This window comes from Somniosus microcephalus, unplaced genomic scaffold (genome assembly GCF_052327205.1).
Source record: "Somniosus microcephalus isolate GS21.2 unplaced genomic scaffold, FLI_Smic_1.0 unresolved_chr1, whole genome shotgun sequence".
NCBI lineage: Eukaryota > Metazoa > Chordata > Chondrichthyes > Squaliformes > Somniosidae > Somniosus > Somniosus microcephalus.
The window spans coordinates 165999919-166026144 of record NW_028225179.1 but is presented as its reverse complement, the minus strand read 5'-3'; the positions used below and the strand labels follow the sequence as shown (position 1 = coordinate 166026144).

The window sequence follows — 26226 nt, the reverse complement described above, 5'->3', positions numbered from 1 at the left end:
GTGGGAGTGGTATATAGACCTCCAAACAGTAATATGGAGGTTGGGGATGGCATTAAAAGGGAAATTAGAGAAGCATGCAGTAAGGGCACAGCAGTCATCATGGGTGACTTTAATTTACATATAGACTGGGCTAACCAAATTAGTAAAAATACTGTGGAGGAGGAATTCCTAGAATGTTTACGGGATGGTTTTCTGGAACAATATGTCAAGGAACCAACCAGAGATCAGGCCATCTTAGACTGGGTATTATGTAATGAGAAAGTATTAATTAGCAACCTTGTTGTACGAGGCCCCTTGGGTCAGAGCGATCATTATATGATAGAATTCTTCATTAGGATGGAGAGTGAAGTAGTTGACACAGAGACTAGGGTCCTGAATTTAAATAAAGGAAACTATGATGGTATGAGGCGCGAACTGGGTAGGATTGATCGGGGTACGTCACTCAAAGGGTTGACGGTGGATAGGCAATGGCAAACATTCAAAGACCGCATGGATGAACTACAGAATTTGTTCATCCCAGTTTGGGATAAGAATAAAACAAAAAGGCTGACTCAACCGTGACTCACAAGGGAAATTAGGGATAGCATAAGATCCAAGGAGAGGGCATATAAATTGGCCAGAAAAAGCGGTAACCCTGAGGATTGGGAGCAGTTTAGGATTCAACAAAAGGAGGACAAAGGGATTAATTAAGAAGGGGAAAATAGAATATGAAAGTAAGCTTGCAGGGAACATAAAAACTGACTAAGAGCTTTTATAGATATGTGAAGAGAAAAAGATTAGTGAAATCAAGTGTAGGTCCCTTGCAGTCAGAAGCAGGGGAAGTTATAATGGGGAACAAAGAAATGGCAGACCAATTAAATGCATATTTTGGTTCGGTCTTCACAAAGGAGGACACAAATAACCTCCCAGAGATGTTGGAGAACATAGGGTCTGGTGAGAGAGAGGAACTGAAAGAAATCAGTATTTGTAGGGAAATGGTGTTAGGGAAATTGACGGGATTGAAGGCCGATAAATCCCCAGGGCCTAATAATCTACATCCTAGGGTACGTAAGGAGGTGGCCCTAGAAATAGTAGATGCATTGCTGATCATCTTCCAAAATTCGCTGGAATCTGGAACTGTACCCATGGATTGGAGGGTAGCTAATGTTACCCCACTATTCAAAAAGGGTGGTAGAAAGTGGGGAATTACAGACATCGGTAGTGGGGGAAATGCTAGAGTCCATTATAAAGGATGTAATAGCTGAGCACTTGGAAAACAGTGACAGGATCGGACAAAGTCAACATGGATTTACAAAAGGTAAATCGTGCTTGACTAATCTACTGGAATTTTTTGAGGATGTAACTGGGAAAATAGATAAGGGAGAACCAGTAGATGTGGTATATTTGGACTTTCAAAAGGCTTTCGATAAGGTCCCGCATAAGTGATTAGCGTGTAAAGTTAAGGCACATGGGATTGGGGGCAAGGTATTAACTTGGATAGAGAACTGGTTGGTGGACAGAAAGTAGAGAGTAGGAATTAACGGGTCTTTTTCCGAGTGGCAGGCAGTGACTAGTGGGGTACAGCAGGGATCGGTGCTTGGACCCCAGCTATTCACAATATACATTAATGATCTAGATAAGGGAACTAGATGTAATATCTCCAAGTTTGCAGACGACACAAAGCTGGGTGGGCGTGTGTGCTGCGAGGAGGATACCAAGAAATGCCAGGATGATTTGGACAGGTTGGGTGATTGGGCAGAAGCGTGGCAGATGCAATATAACGTGGATAAATGTGAGGTTATCCACTTTGGTGTGAAAAACAGAAAGGCAGACTATTATCTGAATGGCAATAGATTGGGAGAAGGGGAAGTGCAACGAGACCTGGGTGTCCTTGTGCACCAGTCGCTGAAGGTAAGCATGCAGGTACAGCAGGCGGTGAAGAAGGCAAATGGTATGTTGGCCTTCATAGCGAAAGGGTTTGAGTACAGGAGCAAGGATGTCCTGCTGCAGTTGTACAGGGCCTTGGTGAGACCACACCTTGAGTACTGTGTGCAGTTTTGGTCGCCTTATCTGAGGAAGGATGTTCTTGCCATGGAAGGAGTTCAGCGAAGATTCACAAGGTTGATCCCTGGGATGGCAGGAATGACGTATGAGGAGAGATTGGGTCGATTGGGCTTATACTCGCTGGAGTTTAGAAGAATGAGAGGGGATCTCATCAAAACTTATAAAATTCTGACAGGTCTGGACAAACTAGATGCAGGTAGAACGTTCCCGACGGTCGGAGAGTCCAGAACCAGGGGTCATAGTCTAAGGATAAGGGGTAAGCCATTTAGGACAGAGATGAGGAAGAATTTCTTCACCCAGAGAGTGGTGAACCTGTGGAATTCTCTACCACAGAAGGCGGTTGAGGCCAAGTCTTTAAATATATTCAAGAAGGAGTTAGATATATTTCTTAGAGCTAAAGGTATCAAGGGATATGGGGAGAAGGCAGGTACGGGGTACTGAGTTTGGATGATCAGCCATGATCTCATCGAATGGCTTACTCCTGCTCCTATCTTCTATGTTTCTATGTTTCTAAGGCCTTAGAGAGGATGCAGAAAAGATTTACGAGAATGATTCCAGGGATGAGGGACTTCAGTTACGTGGATAGGCTAAAGAAGCCGGGGTTGTTCTCCTTAGAGCAGAGAAGGTTGAGAGGAGATTTTATAGAGAAGTTCAAAATCATGAGGGGTCTAGACAGAGTGGTTAGAGAGAAACTGTTCCCACTGATGGAAGGGTCGATAACCAGAGGGCACAGTTTTAAGGGGATTGGCAGAAGAACCAAAGGCGACATGAGGAAAAACCTTTTTTACACAGCGAGTGATTATGATCTGGAATGCACTGCCTGAAAGGGTGGTGGAGGCAGACTCAATCGTGGCTTTCAAAATGGAGTTGGATAAGTACCTGAAGGAAAAAAACTTTGCAGGGCTACGGGGAAAGGGCGGGGGAGTGGGACTGACTGAAGTGCACTGGCAGAGAGCCAGCATGGGCTTGATGGGCCGAATGGCCTCCTTCTGTGCTGTAACCAGTCTATGATTCATCTACAAGACCTGGTTTGACCCCCTCCCAGCCCACCTGACACACTCCAATCCCGCTCCAGCTGAAGATTTCTTTTGGTTTTGACTTGACGTGTGGAGTGCCCGCGGGAGACTGAGTAGTCTTAAATAAATGTTCAAATTGAATTGAACTAGAAAATGAAGGAATTACATACAACACGGTTAACCATTCCTCCTACTGTCGCTCACAGCAATTTCAGGGCTGTTTCTGTTCATAGCATTTCTAGTGCAGCAAGCATCAGTTTTTCCAAAATGATGGAAAATGTGTATCTAAAATGTAACCTGTTGTAAGTTCACATGTAAGGATTTTTTCCTGTGTGTTAGGTGGCGTGAAGCAGGTTGAGCTGGAGGTATCCAGCACAGAGAGACTGTGAAACTCCACTGGAATATGGAACAATTCAGAGTTCTGCAGCCCAATGCAGGCTGTCCCAATCCCGGATCAGTAAGTGATGGTTTGTACTGTGATGTACTTTAGAGAAATGGAACGCAGTGATATTAAATCACTGTTCCTGCGAAATTATGGATCCTCTTATTCTGGACAATTATAACAAAAAATGATTTTCTGTATATTTCAGTGTTTACACAATTCAAGATTTTAAACATTTTTTGTAAGCTGTTACCTTTCCATTCTTTCCATGTATAGAAAACACCGTTCCATCGTCCTAACCAGTAGAGAACAGCGGCAATTATTAGAATAGCAGTGAGAAGTGTGAGTATCCAGAAAGCCACACTCCATCCTGAAACTCCCATCGCCCGAGGGAAAAACTCATCTGTAAATAAACAAACTTATTTGTTGTAGAACTAAGATACCATTGACATGTCAAACAATAAATCTATCAGACTGATGAATGTGTTCATGTGAATATTTCATACACATGTCATCAACCCTCTGTTGAGGAGGGCTCGTCACTGACCTGCTATCTCAATAATCCCTTCTCTTTCCTCGGAGAGCAATCTGTTCCTTATCAGACAGGAGTAACTTTCCCGAAGATCCTTTGTGATGTTGATGTGACTTTCGATAGTGACAGCTCCGCTGGACTCTGTAGTATTCAGGGTTTTAGACAGTGCAGAAATGTTCAGTCCATCTGTGTATCTCCAGGATACCTCAGGGGCTGGGTACCATCCACTGGATTTACACACAAGACTCCCCCCTCGCTCATGGAATCCTTCAACATGGATCTCAGGTTGACTCCCAGACACTACAAATATGGAAAATAAACTGCATATTATTTTATTCTACCAATACATCTATTAGATAAATACGGTCCATGCAGTGTGTAATTATTGAAAGGGATGGTTCAGGAGAGGCTTTTAATAGGGTTTTGTTCTAGAACGGATCGCTGTTCTTGACCTCTGCCATCAGTTGGTACAGATGTGAGACTGGATCTAAATTGTGATAATTGCAGTGGGACGTTTTTTCTGGTCCTGACCCACAAATTAATAGATTATTATTGAATTCAGTTTCAATAACTGTCATGGAGAGGGTGTGGGTGGGGGATTTGAATTCTCAACCTCTGGTTACCAGACCGGTACATAAACACCAGGCTACCATATCCAGACAGATTCACTCATCTCTTCGCTGAACAGAATGTTACGGTTTACCAGAGAAAATAATGTTTGTTTCAGTGGAATGATCCATTTACTTTCACAATAAACTACAAATTCACGCTCACTGGCAGAAACATTAATCTGTGCGTATTAACAAACTTTTATATTTCAGATTCTGATGTGTGTGACTGGAAGGATGATGGAGGAGAGGCAATTTTAAAAAATGGTACAATTTTCAAGGGGGTACCAGAATAGAGAAACCTAGGGTTCACACACGCAAATCCTTGAGGGTTGCAGGACAAGCTGATAAGCCTGTTAAAAAACCATACGGGACCCTTGGCTTTATAGTTAGAGGTATAGGCCCAGTAATTCAGGTCCCAACTCGTGAGTACGGACGGGGTACGGACGCGTGGGCCCGATGGAAGTGCCGGTTTTCAGGATGCACAGCGCATGCGCTGAAAACCGGCATTTCCTGTCCTCTGAACCAAGGGGTTAAGAGGCGGAACGCGTGCGAGGTTTCAGGCAGCGCGTGCGCGCTGAAATTCCTTTTTTTGTAAAGAGTTGTCCGTGCGTAAAGGCCTCCGGTTTTTACGCGTGAAAAAAGCAGACGTAAGTACTTAGTTTTAAAAGGTAAGTGGTCTATTAATACAATTTAGAATTTTTTTTCCCCACAGGTTTATTATTTTTAAAGAATTTACAGTAAGGTAAGTGTATTTTTAGACCTGATTTGTTAAAAAATTATTTTTTCAAAAATTTGATTAATTGTTTAAAATAGTTTTCTACAGTTACACATAGTTCATTTATTTAGTGGGATTTTTTTTAACTTTTATTTGTAGTTTAAGTGCTGTTTTGGGCGCCCTGAGTTTTCATGAGTTTGACAGTTCTTACTATCAAACTCATGAATGAACTTTTGCAACCTCCCATTGGTTGCCCAGTGCCCACGTGATCCCAGCCGGCTCATCAAAATAACTACGCTTTAATTCTGTTTAAAACTACTTCACATTCTTCAAAATAATGTAAAAGTATTTAAAACTTTATAAAAGTTAGCAAAAGATTAATAAAAATACAAAAAACCTATTTAAAATGCTGCTCTACATGTAAAAATGCTTTGCAGCTTGTGATAAAAATTGGGGGCGTGTCCTATGGTCAGGAGACCTCAAGGGGCGTGTCTCACTTACACGCCGCGCTCGAGGCTTCGCGCTGGCTGCACTCCTGGGCGGCGTGACGTCAGACGCTGCCCGGGAGTAATCAACTGAAAAAAGGAATTCCACGCGTCCCGGGAGCGGAACGGCCGGTGCGCCGGCTAAGTGCACATCGGGGGCTTGCACGCGCGGCAAGCCCCCGAACCTAATTTCTGGGCCAGAGAGTACAAAAGCAAGGAAGTGCAGTGGGGAAAGAGTTAAACTGACATCGCTGGCAGTTTCACTGAATGGTGTAATAAAGACCATACTTTGAAGCTTTTTCTAAGTTGCTGAATTGGCAGTGGAGGTAACATAGCCGGACATGGAATCATAAGAGGCCTAAGAGGATGTAAGTTCTTTTCTGGCAGGAAAGTAAAACAATGAAAAAGGCCTAGAGCGGCAGGAAAAGAGGACAATGAACCAGAAGTACAATGTTGATGAGACCCCATTTGGCATAAACAGAGGTCATAGGTGCAACAACAGCTTGACATATACTTTTCCAATAATAAAGGCGGTACTTTAATGTAACACAGCATAGGCAACCAATCAGTGAAGATGCATGCAGGCCAAGGTCCAATCAGGTGGCAGGAATTAATTTTGACATGTGTATTGTAATGTATAAGAGTGTAGTGTTTGCTGTTACAATTTGGAGAAGTCTGGCTAAGACAGAACAGACTGTCTCCCCACCGGTGCAATAAAGACAACTTGACTATCGATCTAAAACCTTGTGTCGAGTGTTGGTTTAAAATACTCCACAACAATTGGCATCACGAACAGGATCCACACGGACGGGAGGCACGGGCGAGTGAAGTTGAGCCAAAAACGTGAGTACTTTTAAATACCATGTACAGTTAGGGCAAGGCAACACCGTCTTGTGTCCATCGCCCCCTTTGGAATCAAAGAACTAAAAGGTTTGAATCGATAAGTCAAGCGGTCTTGGGGTTAGGATGAAACACGCGGAAGTATCGGCGGGGTATGAGTTGCTTTCTTTTCCAAGTGAAACTGGTTAGGTAAAAAAAAATTGAGCTGGATTGGGTTGGAGTTATGAGGTTAATTAACCTATTAAAACTAGACTTTTATTGTGGCCACGGTGAAATTCTAGTTGGTGTATATTTGTGTAGACCGCATTGAATAAGATATTTAATGGTCTGAAACCAGACTTTAAAATATTTACAGTCCTGGATACAGCGAATGGGTTCTGGTCCATACCATTAGCAGAGGAATCACAAGGGAAATTCGCCTTTACTGTTGGGGATAGACAGTATACATGGACCAGGGTCCCGCAGGGGTTCCACAATAGTCCAAATATATTCCATTGTGTACTGAGTCAAGCCTTAGACGGGTTAGACCTATCAAAGTACCAGAGCGCCCTACTCCAATATGTCGATGACATAATGATTGCATCAGAGGATGCCAAAGGACACCTGGGAGCACAACTAGCCACCCTCCAGATACTTAAGAAAGCTGGCTTTAAATTGAACCCCAAAAAGGCAAAGGTTGGACTGTCCAAAGTAAAGTATCTAGGGCATGAAATTAGCCAGGGGTATAAGGCACTCCCGCAGGAACGAAAGGCAGTCATAAAAGACATGCCAAGGCCAGTGACCATCCGGGGAGTAAGGAAAGTGTTGGGACTCTTTCACTACTGCAGGAATTTTATATCAGACTTTGCAGGGAAAGCAGAGCCGATTCAGCGGTTAGTTAAAGGGGGGAGACCCGCCACTGATAAGATAGAATGGGAATCGGAGCAGGATGAGGCTTACGCAAAATTAAAAGCAGCCCTGACGTCCGCACCCGCACTAGGATTGCCAAATATAGTCAAACATTCCATATCTATCTTATATATATAAATCGGTACTTCTGTCTGTCTGTCTGTCATTCTGTCTGTCATCGCGTGTGCGTCTGTTGGGTATGCGCTCGAAAGTTACAGGGCGTACCTACGCGCGCGTTACCTCCAAAGAAAGCTTACGCTTCCGAGACGGTTTTAAGCGTATTTACGTTTCGGCCGGGCTAAAATCACGCCTGCGGTATCCCAAAAACCTTAACATTCCGCTCATTAGCATCTCATTATCCGCTCATTAGCGACAGAGTGACCTCGAGCTCGGCCAATCGTACGCCGGGTTGCTGGCGTGTGCCGCCGAGCCAATCGGTGCGTGCGTGGCCGGGCCTTATCCTTCTGAACCGAGGTGAGTCGCCGCCATCTTGATTCCAAACTTTTCCTTTCTTTTTCCCGCTTTCTGCGTCTTAAAAAAAAAACGTTGCTTTTAAAACACATTGTTTAAAAAAAAAATGGTTTAGAAAGTAATTAACTTATCTAATCTCATTAATTTTCCTACCTTTCCAAGTTTTTCCAGGTAGGCCTAGAAGCCTCGGCGTCTCCTCTGCACCCACGCCCGAGCTAGGCACCTCCTGGCCCCACTCGAAGGCTGGAGGGCCGAGCCTCAGCCCAGCGCCGCTAGGGTGCGCACGCAGCAGGAGCTGAGACGCGGCGTCTCTCTCTGGCTCGGCCGGGGGGGCGGGGCTTGCTGAGCGTCCAGCGTTACCCTGGCAACCGGGCCCGCCGGCCGTCTCGCACAGCCGCAATCGGCGGTCTTCACCTCAGGGGGGGGGCGTGACCCCCGGGGGCCCCCCGCCCTCCCTTCCCCCCCACCGCCCCCCTTCCCTGCCCTCCCCTCCCCCCCGCCCCCCTTCCCTGCCTTCCCCCTCCCCTCCCCCCTCTCTTCCCCCAGTCGCTCTCTCTCTGCCCCCCAGTCGCTCTCTCTCTGCCCCCCAGTCGCTCTCTCCCAACAACAACATTCCCTCGAAAAAGCCTTGGCACCGCCGGGCACTTCAGCAAGTCTATATAATAAAGCAGTTGGTTTGTCTGTCTGTCTGTGTGCATGTCCTATGTCCGCTATACACTCAAAAGTTATAGAGCATACCTATACATATGTTATATCAAAAGAAAGCTGATGATTAGGGGAGTGTCATAGGTGTATTTACTTTTTGGTCAGACAAAAATTGTTCGGACAGTATACAAAAAACGTTCCAAAATCCGCTCATTAGCGGTTGAGTGACGTGATGGTTGACAAATTGGGGGGCATTTCATGGCGTTTGTGGGCGGGGCCTAATCCTTCAAACTGCCGAGCGGGAGCCGAGCTGAGGTGAGTGGCGGCCATTAACGACCAGCCGGGCCTGAAGCGCTGGCGGCCGCCCTTCTTCACCCGCAAAATCTCCCTCCGGCTCTCACCTTTTAGCGGGGGAGAGGCTGCTTTAAATTAGATTGTTGACTCAGTCGCATCTCTCTTCATTTCTTTTGTTTTTCTTCTCTCTGGCCGGCTGCGCGGGAAAACAGAGAACCACGTGGCCCGAGAGACAGCGAGCAGGGGAGCAGTGGCGAGGGCTCCAGCTCAGCGGATCGGGCGCTCATCAGGGGTCGGCCTGCAACACATCGACCGGAGGAGCGGCGGCTCTCTCTCTCTCTCTCCTTCCCCCCCTCTCTCTCTCTCCTTCCCCCCCCTCTCTCTCTCTCTCTCTCTCCTTCACCCCCCTCTCTCTCTCTCTCTCCTTCACCCCCCTCTCTCTCTCTCTCTCCTTCACCCCCCTCTCTCTCTCTCTCTCCTTCCCCCCCTCTCTCTCTCTCTCTCTCTCTCTCTCCCGCCGACCTCACAAAATGGCAGCCGCCCTTCTTCACCCACCGGGCTCTCGGACACGGAAGTCCGGAGCGAAAGGCCTTCGATTGCCGCCCGGCCAACCGGGTCCAAAGGCCCACCTGGTTAAACATGAGGAACCCCAGGCTCGCTTCTGAGCGATCGGCACCCGGCCTCCCGGTGTCGGACTGACTCCGTTCTGGTACCGAGGTGAGTCGGAGGGGGGGCAGGGCGAGAGGGGGGCAGGGCGAGAGAGAGCGGCAGGGAGAGAGAGGGGGAGGGAGAGAGACAGTGTGAGGGAGGGAAAGTGTGAAGGGGTGGGAGAGGGAGGGAGAGCTCGTCTTCTTCCTTCCTTCAGCCGCCGCAATTCAAACTTCCGCCGACCTCACAAAATGACGGCCGCCCTTCTTCACCCGCCGGGCTCGGAGTCCAGCCCCTTCCCTGGGGTGTCTTCCTCTCTTTATCTCCTTCCCTCACGCTCTCTCTCCTTCCCTCTCTCTCTCTCTCTCTCTCTCCCCCCTTCCCCCTCTCTCTCTCTCTCTCCCCTTCCCTCTCTCTCTCCCCTTCCCCCTCTCTCTCTCTCTCCCCTTCCCCCTCTCTCTCTCCCCTTCCCCCTCTCTCTCTCCCCTTCCCCCCTCTCTCTCTCCTTCCCCCCCTCTCTCTCCTTCCACCCCCTCTCTCTCTCCTTCCACCCCCTCTCTCTCTCCTCCTCCCCCCCATCTCTCTCTCTCTCCTCCCCCCTCTCTCCTTCCCCCCCTCTCTCTCTCCTTCCCCCCCTCTCTCCTTCCCCCCCTCTCTCCTTCCCCCCCTCTCTCCTTCCCCCCCCTCTCTCCTTCCCCCCCCCTCTCCTTCCCCCCTCTCTCTCCTTCCCCCCCCTCTCTCTCCCTCCCCCCTCTCTCTCCCTCCCCCCTCTCTCTCCCTCCCCCCTCTCTCTCTCCTTCCCCCCCTCTCTCTCCTTCCCCCCCTCTCTCTCCTTCCCCCCTCTCTCTCTCCTTCCCCCTCTCTCTCTCCCCTTCCCCCCTCTCTCTCTCTCTCCCCTTCCCCCCCCTCTCTCTCCTTCCCCCCCTCTCTCTCTCCTTCCCCCCCTCTCTCTCTCCTTCCCCCCTCTCTCTCTTTCCCCCCTCTCTCTCTTTCCCCCCTCTCTCTCTCCTCCTCCCCCCCATCTCTCTCTCTCCTCCCCCCCTCTCTCCTTCCCCCCCAATCTCCTTCCCCCCCTCTCTCTCTCTCCTTCCCCCCCCTCTCTCTCTCTCCTTCCCCCCCTCTCTCTCTCTCCTTCCCCCCCTCTCTCTCTCTCCTTCCCCCCCTCTCTCTCTCTCCTTCCCCCCCTCTCTCTCTCTCCTTCCCCCCCTCTCTCTCTCTCCTTCCCCCCTCTCTCTCTCTCCTTCCCCCCTCTCTCTCTCTCCTTCCCCCCCTCTCTCTCTCCTTCCCCCCTCTCTCTCTCTCTCCTTCCCCCCCTCTCTCTCTCTCTCTCCTTCCCCCCCTCTCTCTCTCCTTCCCCCCTCTCTCTCTCCTTCCCCCCCTCTCTCTCCTTCCCCCCCTCTCTCTCCTTCCCCCCCTCTCTCTCCTTCCCCCCTCTCTCTCCTTCCCCCCCTCTCTCTCTTTCCCCCCTCTCTCTCTCCTCCTCCCCCTCATCTCTCTCTCTCCTCCCCCCCTCTCTCCTTCCCCCCCAATCTCTTTCCCCCCCTCTCTCTCTCTCCTTCCCCCCCTCTCTCTCTCTCCTTCCCCCCCTCTCTCTCTCCTTCCCCCCCTCTCTCTCTCTCCTTCCCCCCCTCTCTCTCTCTCCTTCCCCCCCTCTCTCTCTCTCCTTCCCCCCTCTCTCTCTCTCCTTCCCCCCTCTCTCTCTCTCTCCTTCCCCCCCTCTCTCTCTCCTTCCCCCCCTCTCTCTCCTTCCCCCCTCTCTCTTTCTCCTTCCCCCCCTCTCTCTCTCCTTCCCCCCCTCTCTCTCTCCTTCCCCCCTCTCTCTCTCCTTCCCCCCCTCTCTCTCTCCTTCCCCCCCTCTCTCTCTCCTTCCCCCCTCTCTCTCTCCTTCCCCCCCTCTCTCTCTCCTTCCCCCCTCTCTCTCTCCTTCCCCCCCTCTCTCTCTCCTTCCCCCCCTCTCTCTCTCCTTCCCCCCCTCTCTCTCTCCTTCCCCCCCTCTCTCTCTCCTTCCCCCCCTCTCTCTCTCCTTCCCCCCCTCTCTCTCCTTCCCACACAGACAGACAAACTCATTTATATGCTCTCAAAAAACCCTCGGCACTGCCGGGCACTCCAGCTAGTATACTATAATTTAGACAGGAACTTCTATAACGCTGTAGTCACCCAAGAGTATGGGACAGATATGAGGCCAATTGCCTATTACACCACCCAACAAACCCCCGTGGCTAAAGGAATGGCGAGATGCGTGGTGGCCCTCGACTGCGCCGCATGGGTGGTGCGGATACTTGAGCCCGTCACTATGTCAGGACAGCTGATATTACACACGCAACACACAGTGGTGGACCTGCTAAACACAGGTAAAATGAAGGCTGCATCAGACAGAAGGAGGGCGGCTTGGGAAGCAGTATTGTAAGTTGCAGGGTTCTCAAAATTCCCGCACTCCCCAAGTTATATAAGAACATAAGACATAAGAACATAAGAAGTAGGAGCAGGAGTAGGCCATAAGGCCCCTCGAGCCTGCTCCGCCATTCAATAGGATCATGGCTGATCCGAACCTAGACTCACGTCCACTTCCCTGCCCGCTCCCCGGTAAGAACATAAGAAACATTATGGATCAAGGGACCCTGTTTTGGACAAGTTATTAGAAGCAGGGTACCCAAAATGGCTTCTGTAAACCTCGTGACCAAAACTGACAGGATTTTTAAAAGCAAGGCTCTGCAGACAAGCAGGCTCAAGGACAAAACTTAAAATGCAGAACTCTGTGAAAAAGGACTCTCTGGAGCCAGCCAAACAAAGTAAACACAGAATATGCATTCATTCGACTTGAATCCAGTCAAGCTAGAATGGGCCTATAATCGTGGCCATTAGGTTTCGGTATGTTTAAATCGGTAACAGCTCACAGCAGCCATCAAGTCAGGATGGGGTCAAATAGGTCTTATCCATGACAAACAACCAGGACATCAGGGCCATTAGACCCGGAGACAACCACTCCAAAAGTAGTTAAAATAAAGGGTTGTAATCATTTAAATCAAGCCCGCCAAAAGTTAAACAATGGACTGACCTGATTTGGCGCGCAGATAAGGAGTTGAACGGGTATAATTGTAGGCCCATCAGTGGCAATCGCTCTCTTATCTCTTGACTCTTGCTCCTGCTCTCATCATTTGGCCTTTGGCCTGCTGCCACTCGTACTCGCGCCCTGGCCTCGTGACGGGTTCTCTTCTCGCTCCCCACACCGCTCAACAACCAAGGACGCCCATTACACCGGGGCCAAACGCGGGAGGAGATCGAGGCCCGAGTTCAAAGCCACACAGGACACACAGGCCACAAAGGGGTGGACGAGACGAGATGAAGAAGAAGGTAAACCGATAAAAGCAGAGAAGGGCAGCGAAAGATGCATTGGTAAAAAACAAACAAACGCCTAGTTATAAGCTGGCGTTTGGTGAAGAAAGTGGCAGTGCATGTATGGACAGTGAGAATAAGTTGGCGTTTGTCACTTGAACATTGCAAATAAGCTGGCGTTAAACACGGGTGGCAGCGCCCACGACGAATAAACTGGTGTTCGAAGCCTGGGTAGTAAAATCATCTAAGCAGTGAAACCCGCCAACCGACCCCCAACTGCAACATTACGGCCAACGGCCGCCCGAGGGAGAAGAAGAAGAAAACCCATCGCGAGGAGACGACGATGGCAGCTGAGGAAAAGGGAGGGTGCTTCGCATCAACAACTTCAGCGCCGCGCCCTGAGACCACGTGGCGACGGGGTACTCCAAAGGACAGGGAGAACGGACCTCAAAACTCACAACTGTTAAAGCAACAGGTTTTGGATTGGTGAGCATGAATTCCTGGCCCCTCATAGCTTAATCTAGTTAGGTATAGGGGGTGGGATAGAGATAAGGGGATTGTTAATGTAGTTGTTTTCCCTCGATGTGCCGTGTGTTCCCCATTCCCATAAGTGTAATTGTTTATGCCTGTATTTTATACCAGTAATTTTTCATAAGATTGTTGTATTCTGCTTTTAATAAAATTTTGGTTTTCTTACACCAAATCACTTGTCTACTCGATTTTCTGTATCGCCGCCTGTACCTAGAACCCAGGGGTGTGGGAGTGATTCGAACCGCTCAGAGGACAGTCAGAGGTGAAGCTGACTGGGCACAGACACACACACACCACCCCCTACAGTATTGATACCCAAGGACAGATCAGTCTAGATTATAAGGGAACATAGAGTCAACCCCGCAGAGGGAATGCTATCAGAGGGTGAGGCACACGATTGTCAGTTAGTAATCGAAGAAGAGGTCAGAGGAACCGTATCAGAATCGCCCCTTGAAAATCCAGAAAACACCCTTTATGTTGAGGGATCTCACCGATATATAAATGGGGAGCCACACACTGGTTGGGCAGTAGTATCCAAGAATGGAGAAACAGTTGCAAAGGGAGGGCTTGAAGGAGGAACCTCAGCGCAGGTAGCAGAACTAGTGGCTCTCACGGAAGCATTGAAATTGGCAAATGGAAAATGAGTAAATATATACACAGACAGTAGATATGCGTTTGGGGTAGTGCATGATTATAAGATAGCATGGAATAGAAGAGGATATGTAACCTCCGGAGGAGGACAAATACAGCATGAGGAGGTAGTGAGAGACCTAGTAGAAGCGGTAAAAGGAGCCGAAGATGTAGCAGTGATTAAAATAAAGGCACACCACAAGATAGTGAGCCAGCAACAAAAAGGAAATATGCTAGCTGATCAGGCAGCAAGAGCAGCAGGTAGAATAACAACAGAGGAAGTGAACATTAAAAGAATCCAAGAGGAGACCGAAATGGAGGAGCAGGAGCAGTGGACAAAAAGAGGCGCAGCCAGAGGTAGAGATGGAATATGGAAAAAGGATCACAGGGTGGTAGCCCCTCACTGTATTCAGGAGAATTTGTTGAAAATATACCATGAGCTAGACCAGGGGGGGCAGAATGGCATGATAGGTAGGCTAAGTATAGATTGGTGGTGGAGTGGATTGGGACAAGATGTGGCAAGATACTGCAGACGCTGCATCATCTGGGGACAGCACAACCCAGGTAGGCCCATAAAGGTTAGAATGGCTCACCAGCCATGACCCAAAGGCCCCTGGGAAAATCTCCAGATAGACTTTACTGGACCCCTACCTAACAGTAGAGGGAAGAAATACTGTTTAGTGATCATGGACCAGTTTACAAGGTGGGTGGAAGCATTCCCTACCAGAGACTGTAGTGCTCAGACTGTGGCCCGAATATTTGCATAGGACGGGATACCGAGATGGGGGGTCCCATAGCAAACAGATCCAGATCAAGGTACCCACTTTACGGGAGTAAGACAGAAGTTCCACATCCCCTATCATCTGCAAAGCTCAGGCATGGTAGAGCGAATGAACAGAACCCTGAAAACAGCCTTAAGCAAGGCCTTAGCCGAAACCGGACTGGGATGGGATGGGTGGATGTCCTTCCGTGTATCCTGATGAGGCGGAGACCCACCCCAAACAGGGTGACCGGACTGACACCATATGAACTCATGACTGGACGAGCAATATGTCTGCCGGAAGGAGTAGCATCTGGTAGCGAGGGACTGGGACCCTTAAAAGATAAAATTAGGAAATACGTACAAACATTGGATAATCAATTGAAAGAGCTCAAACAAGAAGTTAAACAACAACAAGACAGCAGAGATAAAAATACACAAAAGCAGGGGGCCTCGGAACCCCTACCCAAGGTGGCCGAGCAAGTAAAATATTGCCAGAGAGATCGGGATTCTCACCTAGATGGACTGGACCATTTGAGGTTATCATGATCAGCGATACGTGCACATGTATAGATATGAGGGGAAAGGGTAGATGGAAACATTGGACTCAATTAAAACGATAAAGCAATAACCCATCTGATCTTAAATCCCACAGGAACAATAGAATAAACACCGGAGATAAACTAACCTCTGGTGACGACCAGGCTTCTGCTTAATTTACAGGGAAACTTCACCATGAAGGTGGGATTACTGCTGGGACACGAAATAAGCGAAGGGACATCCCACATTACATGACAAGTACATGATGAAGAAGCACCATGTCTCAATACACAGAAAGAAGAGACAAGCGAACCGAGGATGCTACAATGTCCAGATATGAAACCTGGACCTATGAATGGACTAGTATTATTTTCCAAGGGAGAACAATTGTATGGTAACGTGAGACACGAAATTGTACCGGTGCTAATGAACTTAACCATGTTACAATGGCCAGGATATTGTGAAATGTTTACTAAACTAGAGAATTGTATACATATATGATAAAGAATGTAATTAACCAAGCTGCTGATGCGACAGGGGCTACTAATTTTAGGGGACATGTAGCATTCCACCAAATGATTAAGAGGAGCTTAGCAACCGATATACTCACGGGAATAAACACGGAGACATCATTCATTAATGCCCTAGATATACAAGAAGTCCAAAGTAGTGTGGAACGACTACAAAAGGTAATACAACAGATTTTAGAGAAGGAAACTGGTTTGGTTCGACAAGGGTCAGAGGACATAGAATAAGGATATTACTCGAGGGAATCAAGGTTATAGAGGACCATGCTAGCATTATCAACAAACTAAACCATAGAGATGAGGAACAGACAAAAGACGGGGTAGGGAGAGGCTTGTGTCACGCCTATGGCCAATGGATTACCGGACAGTTAAAACATAATCTGGCACAGATACAGCAAGGCGAGGTACCAGACTGGATTAACAGCACACAGCACTATGGCCTGAGCCAGAATCCAGGCCCTCTGAGTGCTTGCATCCTCAAAGGGATGACCAGAGTATATCCGGTGATATAAAAATGTAAAGCAGAAGTGACAGCAATGATAGGCATGGTACTCCTGATACCAGTGGTGGGACTGGACATGACTCCATACCCACAGTACCAGGTAACAAACATAGGCATAGTGAGGGGTGAGACATGTCTCCAATACTATCCAATTGATACCTATGCCATCAGGAAGAATGGTACTATGAGAGGAGTCTCCCTAAACGGATGCCACGGGAAAGGCACGCTTACGATATGCCCACATCCGGTAGGAGAAGGCCCTAAGGATGAGTGCGGCTATTATAAGACAGAGGGGTGTGTGATGGAATTATCACATGTTGATCACCATCACACCCGCTCGGGATATAGAGGCGAAGGGGAGTATTGTATAGCCACCAAAGAGACTGAGTACCAATATAGTAACCTTGTATGTGCAATCACAATACCTAACTTGTGCATTACGCCAAAGATCCCTGTGACAATTGGACACACCAGATTGGTGTATGTACATTCAAGGGAGGAGATAAAACTAAATGTGCCAGATAGTCTAAAGGACGAGTTGGTCAATTATGAAGATCCGGTAGGGGCCCCAATACCCCACCTGCAAGAGGATCTGCAAGAAATGAAAGAGGATTTAAGTAAGATGGTGAAACAATACATAGTGTTGCAAAGGAATCTTGGGGAATTAGAAAGGGACATAGAGGTAGAGCTACAGGAAGTCCCGTGGTATGAGAAGCTGTGGGATTGGGGAATGAATGTCAACATATACCCATGGATCTGCATCATTTCTCATATATTAGTGATAGTACAGTTAGTCATGGCTATAGGATGGGGAATAGCAGCATGCACCGCTTGTAAAAAGAAATGGACCAAACAAAGAGCTAAAGCGAGTCGGAAAGAGTTGGAAAACACAAGTTTGCTCTAAACATGATGGGTATGCAGGGCCTCCCGAACCAGCGCCTGATCACCGCATGGGGCAGGAGGCACAGCGATGCTTATACATGTGGTTTGACTTGGGCAAGGGACAAGTACCAAAAGGGGGGATTGCAGTGGGGAAAGAGTTAAACTGACATCGCTGGCAGTTTCACTGAATGGTGTATTAAAGACCATACTTTTTCTAAGTTGCTGAATTGGCAGTGGAGATAACATAGCCGGACTTGGAACCATAAGAGGCCTAAGAGGATGTAAGTTCTGTTCTGGCAGGAAAGTAAAACAATGAAAGAAGCCTAGAGAGAGGCAGGTAAAGAGGACAATGAACCAGAAGTATGAGACCCATTTGGCATAAACAGAGGTCATAGGTGCAACAATAGCTTGACATATACTTTTCCGATAATAAAGGCGATGCTTTAATGTAACGCGGCATAGGCAACCAATCAGTGAAGATGCATGTGGGTCAAGGTCCAATCAGGTGGCAGGAATTAATTTTGACGTGTATTGTAATGTATAAAAATGTAGTGTTTGCTGTACCAATTTGGAAAGGTCTGGCTAAGACAGAGCAGACGGTTTCCCCACCGGTGCAATAAAGACAACTTGACTATCGATCTAAAACCTTGTGTCGAGTGTTGGTTTAAAATACTCCACAACAGAAGCTATGCTAATCCTTTATAAAACACTGGTTAGGCATCGGCTGGAAAATTGTGGCCAATTCTGGGCATCACACTTTAGGAAACATGTCAAGGCCTTGGAGAGGGTGCAGAGGAGATTTCCTAGAATGGCACCAGGGATGAGGGACTTCAGTTATGTGGAGAGACTGGAGAAGCTGGGATTGTTCTCCTTAGACCAAAAAAGGTTATGGAGAGGTTTGATTGAGGAGTTCAAAATTATGAAAGGCATTGTTAGAGTAAATCAGGAGAAACTGTTTGCACTGGCTGGTGGGTCAGTAACCAGAGGACACAGATAGAAAGGTAATTGGCAAAATAACAGAGGGGAAATGAGGAGAATTTGTTTTTTTACGCAGCGACTTATGATGATCTGGAATGCACTGCCTGAAAGGGCGGTGGAAGGAGATTCAATAGAAACTTTCAAAATGGATTTGGATAAATACTTGAAAAGGAAAAGATTGCAGGGCTGTGGGGAAAGAGTAGAGGAGTAAAAGAAAAAGGGTGGCTAAAGTAAATGTTGGTCCCTTAGAGGATGAGACCGGGAAATTAATGGTGGGAAATATGGAGATGGCAAAAACACTGAATGAATATTTTGTATCAGTCTTTACAGTAGAAGACACTAAGAATATCCCAACACTGGACAAACAGGGGGCTATGGGGGGGGAGGAGCTAAACACGATCAAAATCACTAAGGAAGTGGTACTCGGTAAAATAATGGGACTCAAGGTGGATAAATCACCTGGACCTGATGGCTTACATCCTAGGGTCTTGAGGGAAGTGGCGGTAGGGATTGTGGATGCACTGGTAATAATTTTCCAAAACTCCCTGGAATCAGCAAAGGTCCCGGCAGACTGGAAAACTGCTAATGTAACGCCCTTATTTAAAAAGGGCAGTAGACAGAAGGCTGGAAACTATAGACCGGTTAGCCTAACATCTGTGGTAGGTAAAATATTGGAGTCCATTATTAAGGAGACAGCAACAGGACATTTGGATAATCATAATTTAATAGGACAAAGTCAGCATGGTTTTATGAAGGGGAAGTCATGTTTGACAAATTTGCTGGAGTTCTTTGAGGAAGTAACATATAGGGTGGATAAAGGGGAACCAGTGGACGTAGTGTATTTAGACTTCCAAAAGGCATTTGACAAGGTGCCACACAAAAGATTATTGCTTAAGATAAAAAATCACGGGATTGGGGGTAATATTCTGGCATGGATAGAGGATTGGCTATCTAACAGAAAGCAGAGAATTGGGATAAATGGTTCATTCTCAGACTGGCAATCAGTAACTAGTGGTGTTCCACAGGGGTCAGTGCTGGGTCCCCAACACTTTACAATCTATATTAACGAGTTGGAGGAGGGGACCGAGTGTAACATATCAAAGTTTGCAGATGATACGAAGATGGGAGGGAAAGTAGTGAGTGAGGAGGACATAAAAAACCTGCAAGGGGACATCGACAGGCTAAGTAAGTGGGCAGAGATTTGGCAGATGGAATACAATACTGGAAAGTGTGAGGTTATGCACTTTGGCAGGAAAAATTCTAGAGCAAGTTATTATCTTAATGGCAAGAAACTGGAAAGTACTGAAGTACAAAGGGATCTGGGGGTCCTGGTGCACGAAACTCAAAAGGTTAGTATGCCGGTGCAGCAAGTGATTAAGAAGGCCAATGGAATGTTGGCTTTCATTGCTAGGGCGATAGAATATAAAAATAGGGAGGTATTGCTTCAGTTGTACAAGGTATTGGTGAGACCGCACCTGGAATACTGCGTACAGTTTTGGTGTCCATACTTAAGAAAGGACATACTTGCTCTCGAGTCAGTACAAAGAAGGTTCACTCGGTTAATCCTGGGGATGAGGGGATGGACATATGAGGAGAGGTTGAGTAGATTGGGACTCTACTCATTGGAGTTCACAAGAATGAGAGGCGATCTTATTGAAACATATAAGATTGTGAAGGGGTTGGATCGGGTGGATGCGGGGAGGATGTTCCCGGTGATGGGTGAAACTAGAACTAGGGGGCATAGTCTTAGAATAAGGGGCTGCTCTTTCAAAACTGAGATGAGGAGGAACTACTTCACTCAGAGGGTGGTAGGTCCATGGAATATGCTGCCCCAAAAAGCTGTAGAAGCTACATCATTACATAAATTTAAAACAGAAATAGACAGTTTCCTAGAAGTAAAGGGAATTAAGGGTTACGGGGAGCGGGCAGGAATTTGGACATGAGTCTAGGTTCGGATCGGTCATGGCCCTGTGGGTAGCGGAGCGGGCCCAGGGGCCGTGTAGCCTGATCCTGCTCCTATTTCGTGTGTCTAATTCTGTTAGATTCAGGAGATGGTTCAGTGATAGTAGATTGGCGGTTAGGATCAGATCAGCCATGATCTTATTGAATGGCGGAGCAGGCTCGAGGGGCCGATTGGCCTACTCCTGCTCCTATTTCTTATGTTATGAGTGGGATTAATTGGAGAGTTCTTTCAAAGAGCCGGCACAGGCACAATGGGCCGAATGGCCTCCTTCTCTGCTGTATGATTCTATTATTCTATAAAACCAGTTTTCCTGTATTAAAAAGGTATTTATACATCTGGTTCAATGCACAAGTGCCAATGTTTCCTGGTTAATCCCAATATTTAGGCCGGAAAACTGCTCCCATGAGGCATCAGCAGATAATGGAGAATGTGAATGTCAATGTTTGGAATTTGTCTCTTTCTACTTTCTCTAGATCATTTGAAGCTTTTTTTGTGAGGCCCTGCAGCGGGTAGTCAAAACTGACCAACACATTACCGGCACCCGGCTACCGACCATAGAGCACATATACCAGAAACGCTGTTTACGGAGGTCACGGTCCATCATCAAAGACCCTACCCACCCCAGCCACAGTCTGTTCGCCCTCCTGCCATCTGGGAGACGCTACAGATGCATTCGCACCCGTACGACCAGATTTAGGAACAGCTTCTTTCCCAGGGCTGTCATCCTACTGAACTCCACAAATAAACTCTAAAGCCTGCACATCTGCCAATGCACTTTATTATGGTTATGTTTATGTTAATGTATTACAAGCCAAATGTATGTTGAATGTTTAAATGTCTTAATCTAAATGTACACTCTCGGGAGCCGCAAGCCTACATTTCGTTGTACTGCACTTGTGCACTAACAATGACAATAAAAGTTGATTATTATATTTTGATATTGTTGCCGAACGGGTGTGAAGGGCCAAGGCCCAGCCAGGAGGCCTCCACCACGGTACAGAACAGACTAGAGAGGATGACAATCATGAAGCTGTGATCAGGGGAGGCCACACTTGAGTTTTTAAAAGCCGTAGCTTGTAGGAGGAGGAGAAAGCTGAGGGAGGCCAGGAGTTCGGCAGCTCTGCAGTCTTGGGAAAGAATGAGTTACAGTCAGACTCAGAGGGTGACTCGGACTCCAACGCGGTGAGGATCTGAAACCAGCTCAGGCTAAACACACTTGACCCTCAATGGATTAACAAAGAGATTGAAGTGAAATAAGTGGAGAAATGGCTACAAATCCTGCAGGGAGAAAGGAGAAAGAGATTCACTGGGATGAATATAGGAATGTGCAGGAACATGTTGAGCGGGTGATGAGAAGGACCAGGAGAGATCTCGGAAAATGCACAGCAGCTGAAGTGAAACATTACAGTAAATAAACCTCAGTCCTACAGCAGTGACAGGAATGTCAGAGAATCGGTGTAAACCATAAATGATTCAAACAGTATCGGAACTGGGGGCAAGCACAAAATAGGAAATATTCTGAATTATCATTTCCTTGAAGTATTCATAAGGAAAAAGGAGCAACATTCTCTCCCCCCACCCCCGGAACTAAATAGCTAAAAACAGTAGACTACAGGTCAGAGGAAGCCACGATCAAACTGCACGGTGCTCCGCTCAGAGCCCACCTTGAATACTGTGTCCAGTTCTGGTCATTGAGAAACAAGGGAGACATTTGAACGCTGGAGGCAGATCGGAGAAGATCCACCAGACTCATACCCCGTGTCAGGGGTCTTGAGTGATGGGAAAAGACAGGAGAAACCTGGAAAGGAGGCTTCTGAGAGGGGAACTCGTCGAGGTAGAGGTAGGTAGTTAAAGGAACGGAAAAGGTAAAGTTGAAATATCACTTTAAATTGTGAGAGTGAGACAAGTGAACACAGGTTCAAACTAGTAAAGGGTAAATGTGAGACTGGTAACAGCCAGTTCATCAAACAAAGAGTGATCAACACATGGAATGGACTCTGGACAAAGTGCTGGAGGAGAAAACCCTGGAGAGGGTAAAGAAACAATTGGAGGTCCATTAGGGGAGGTTAGGGTCTTTCTAGTTAAAATAAAATGGCCTGAATGGCCATCCTAATCCGTAATTGTCTTGTGATCTAGGGAGGAGGAGGAGGGAATCTCAGGCCATGAGATAAAGCGTTGGTCCAGAGTCCCAGTGACACGTTCTACAGTGAATCTACACCCACAGTGAGCACTGTACAGATTGAGATGTAGAAGATCCCCAGTGTTCCCGAGACTGATTGTTCAGAATGAGAGTGAACGGATCGAGCACGGTTTCATTCCCTCCACAATCCAATCACAATATGGAACATTAACTCCATGTACTCAAACTGAAGCAGCAATAGCAGTTAAGAATCAATGTTGGTATTCGCTGTTTATAAATTAATTAAAAAGACATTTTACACAGGGATGTAAATTTCTGAATAATTTTTACTGACCATATTCACAGATTCAGTTCTCTGTATCAATACCTACCGGCTACTGCTAGTTCTGCATCTCCTGCATGTCCCCAGGAACTGGTGCTCACGATGCATTTGTATTTACCCTCATCGGAGATGCGGACATTGCTCAGATGGAGAGAGATATTTCCCTGATCGAATTTGTCCGTAAAGAGCTCAGTCCTTCCATGAAAGTTGCTTGACTTTGCACGACTGCGTCCATTTATAAATAAATACACAGTTTCTCGGGTATCTCCTTTTAACCATTCCAGTTCCATACTCAGAGGGTGAAAGCTCGGTGTGACCCGACAGTTCAGCGTGACGCTACTACCCACGGTCACTAGTACTGGGCTGTCTGCACCGGTCACTTTGAAGTCTCCTGTAACTGAAGAATGAATAGCATTTAAATACTGTCACAGCACACATTATACAGATAATCCAGACTTCCTGCCTTTAACCCAGTCTCTTACCTGCTGCTGTAATCTGAATCTGTAACAATAGGAATGACGCCAGTAAGAAATTCTCCATTGTGGACCCTGTAAATTAGATCAGTATTCTGCCCTTGCAGCGCGTTCCTATGCAGAGCTAGACAGGTAGCTAACAACTTGATATCTTCCCATAAAAATCACAAGGCTTGACTTTTCTTGTAAAACTTTTCTGAAAGATTCTTATTGTGAAACTGAAATACAACACAGAAATGGAAGCATACATTAGTATACAAGCGCATAACTGATCTGCATACACAAATTTAGGTACGCCTGAGCAACACAGTACATTTGGCATGTAAATTACCAAACACGTGGAAACACAGCTTACTGTGAATACACATTTAGCAAACTGGAAGGCATTCTCTTTAAATTAGTCCCGTACATAGTGCATCAAAATACAGCTACTAGTTAACCAGCTAGACAGAGAGTGAGCACTTCACGGCTAGCTGTGTAAGTTTGCTTACAGAGAAAAGTTACAAACTAAACATTTTCTGCAACATATAGTGTACACTAATCATCTATAACATTCTCAAGTACTTACAGACAAATAATATCCAAGACTCAAGCGTGGGAACAATATAACTTCCCAGACCATGTGCAGCTGTAGGTCTGTAATGTACAGTAGTTTACTTTACTGCACTTACTGTGCTTTACTGCGCTTTTACTGCAGTTGCTAGGTACCAAATATCCACTAGGTGGCGGCACACCATGTGAATCGGCCCAACTTACTCAAACCCCTGAATTAACTGGAGAACTAACATAAATTGCTAAAGAGAGACAGCACACTCCCCGCTTGGTACAATTCCATTGTATCACTACAGATACAAAATAAACTTAAAGAAAACGTCCTTTGGCTGCAAACATACTCAGAATCCTTTCTCTAGGTTTCTTCAGAAAGGAGGACTACGATTTCTGAGACTGGCCTCAGAAACACTTTGACAGTACCCTCCTTGACAATCTTCACCTCCACCTTGCGGACCCTCTTGTCCCTGCTTGGCAGAGTTTTGACAACCAGTCTCACTGGCCATTCATTTGTGTGTGCTTGGCTGTCTTTCAGCAAGACAACATCTCCTACCTTGACATTTGGCTTGTCTTCTGTCCAATTCCTACGGCTCTGTAGGGTGGACAAATACTCTCCTTTCCATCTCTTCCAAAAAGTGTCGGCAAGACACTGGACTTGCTTCCACTGCTTCCCGTGCAGCTCAGCCATGTCGAAGTTTCCAGGGGGGGCTGAAATAGCACTCATCTTTTGACTCAGGAGCATCGCTGGGGTGAGGACTGCAGGCATGTCTGGGTCAGTGGACACCGGCACCAGGGTTCTCCAGTGAGCAGAGGCGCTTCATAGCTTGTTCCCTGTTACTCGGAAGATGGCGTCTAGGAGAGTGAAATGGTAAGGGTGCCACCCAGCTGTGTCCATCGTCCTGGTAAACCTCCTCATCCATGATGGTTAGGAAAGCTTTGTCGTCCATGGATAGTGCTGGCTCGTCATCATCCTTGGACCTTTCAAACACTGAGCGTCCTAGGCTGTCTGTGCTCACAGTGGGGCCTGCCTCTTCCTCACAGGCAGAGGAGGTTGACCTATGATGCTGCGTCATGTCATCGTAGTCTTCCTTTACCTGGATCCTGTTTGGGCATGGGCTGAGACAGGATGTGCGACCGTTGTGCAACACGTTTGCTTTATAGACGTTGACATCCGCTGGTTTGTGGACTGTTCCCAGGCAAGCTCCACCCACGAGGACCCATCCCAGGTCAAGTCGCTGCGCATAAGGAGCATTGTGGGGCCCGTTGATTTGCTCACGCACCTTGTGCACCCTTAAGATGTCTCTTCCCAAGAGCAGGAGGATTGGAGCGTCCGGGTCCACAGCTGGAATCTTGTTGGCAACTGGCTGTAGGTGGGGCTGATGGCGTGCGACCTCTGGGGAGGGAATTTCCGTCCTATCGTCTGGCATCATGTCACACTCAATTAAGGTGGGGAGGGGAAGCTGTAGTTTCCCATCCATGGACTCGATCATGAAGTTGCCAACTCTCCTACCCGTAGTCTCTGTTGTCCCTGAACAGGTTTTTAGCGTGTACGGAGCTGCGCTGGCCTTGACTTCAAAGAGATTGAAGAAGTCTGTCTTCGCTAGAGACTTGTTACTTTGCTCATCAAGCACTGCGTACATCTTGATTGCCTTCTCCTTTCTCCCTGCAGGATATGCTTTAACCAAGCAGATTTTGGAGCATGAGCGTGGGCTGCTTGCATTTCCACAAACCTCTGTACACTTGGAGGTGACTGAAGAAGATGTGCTTTCGCTTTGCTCCCCGCTATCCTCTTTGTCAACCGCAGCACTCTCGGTGGTTGAAGGAGGAGGGCCTGGATGCAGGGCTGCGATGTGTTTTTCACTGTTGCATTCGAAGCACTTGATTGTCGCCTTGCAGTCTTTTGCCATGTGCATAGTCGACCCACAACACCTGAAGCAGATGCGATTCTCTTTCAGGTATGATTTGCGCTCATCAATAGGCTTGTCTCTAAAGCTTCGACACTTTTTTGAGTGGGTGGGGCTTCTTGTGTATTGGACACTGACGATCTGGGTCATCCACTTTATTCCCAGCAGAACTGGATTGGTTGACTGAGGGTTCGGCTGGAACATCTGTTTTGTGCACGCTCACAGAGGCTTTGTTGCTGTACTTTGTGGGTTTCTCTGTTCTCGAAGGAGCGTAACTGCTGGAGGTGGAGAAAGTGAAACTTGGATCATTCCTCACCTTTGCCTGTTGTTGGACGAACCTGGAGAAGAGAGAGAAGGGGGGAAATGCCACTTCATTGTCCTCCTTGTACTTGGATCCCTTAGCTATCCATTTCTCTTGAAGGTTGTAGGGGAGCTTTTCCACTATTGGGTTTACCCCACGAGCTGTATCCAAATACGAGAGGCCTGTCAGGTAACCTTCTCCCTTGGCACACTCCAGTTCGAGGAGAATGTCACCCAGTTCTCGGAGCTCGACATTATCTTTGTTGGTTAGCTTCGGAAAGTCCTCAATATTCTTGAGCAGTGCGTGTTCAATGACTTCTGG

The 26226-nt window shown here is 47.3% G+C and overlaps 1 protein-coding gene across 1 annotated transcript in view; it reads right to left on the bottom strand.

Annotated features, from left to right (window-relative positions):
• The window catches only part of LOC147096487 (butyrophilin subfamily 1 member A1-like), an 84953-nt gene that overhangs the window by 19610 nt on the left and 39117 nt on the right, over positions 1-26226 (bottom strand). The window contains exons 2-5 of the mRNA XM_085975289.1: positions 23161-23369; positions 22728-23075; positions 3989-4273; positions 3695-3844 (exon numbers count right to left, since the gene is read on the bottom strand). Of these exons, the coding sequence (XP_085831415.1) occupies positions 3695-3844; positions 3989-4273; positions 22728-23075; positions 23161-23218 (841 nt within the window). The 5' untranslated portion in view covers positions 23219-23369. The remainder of the gene's footprint in view (positions 1-3694; positions 3845-3988; positions 4274-22727; positions 23076-23160; positions 23370-26226) is intronic.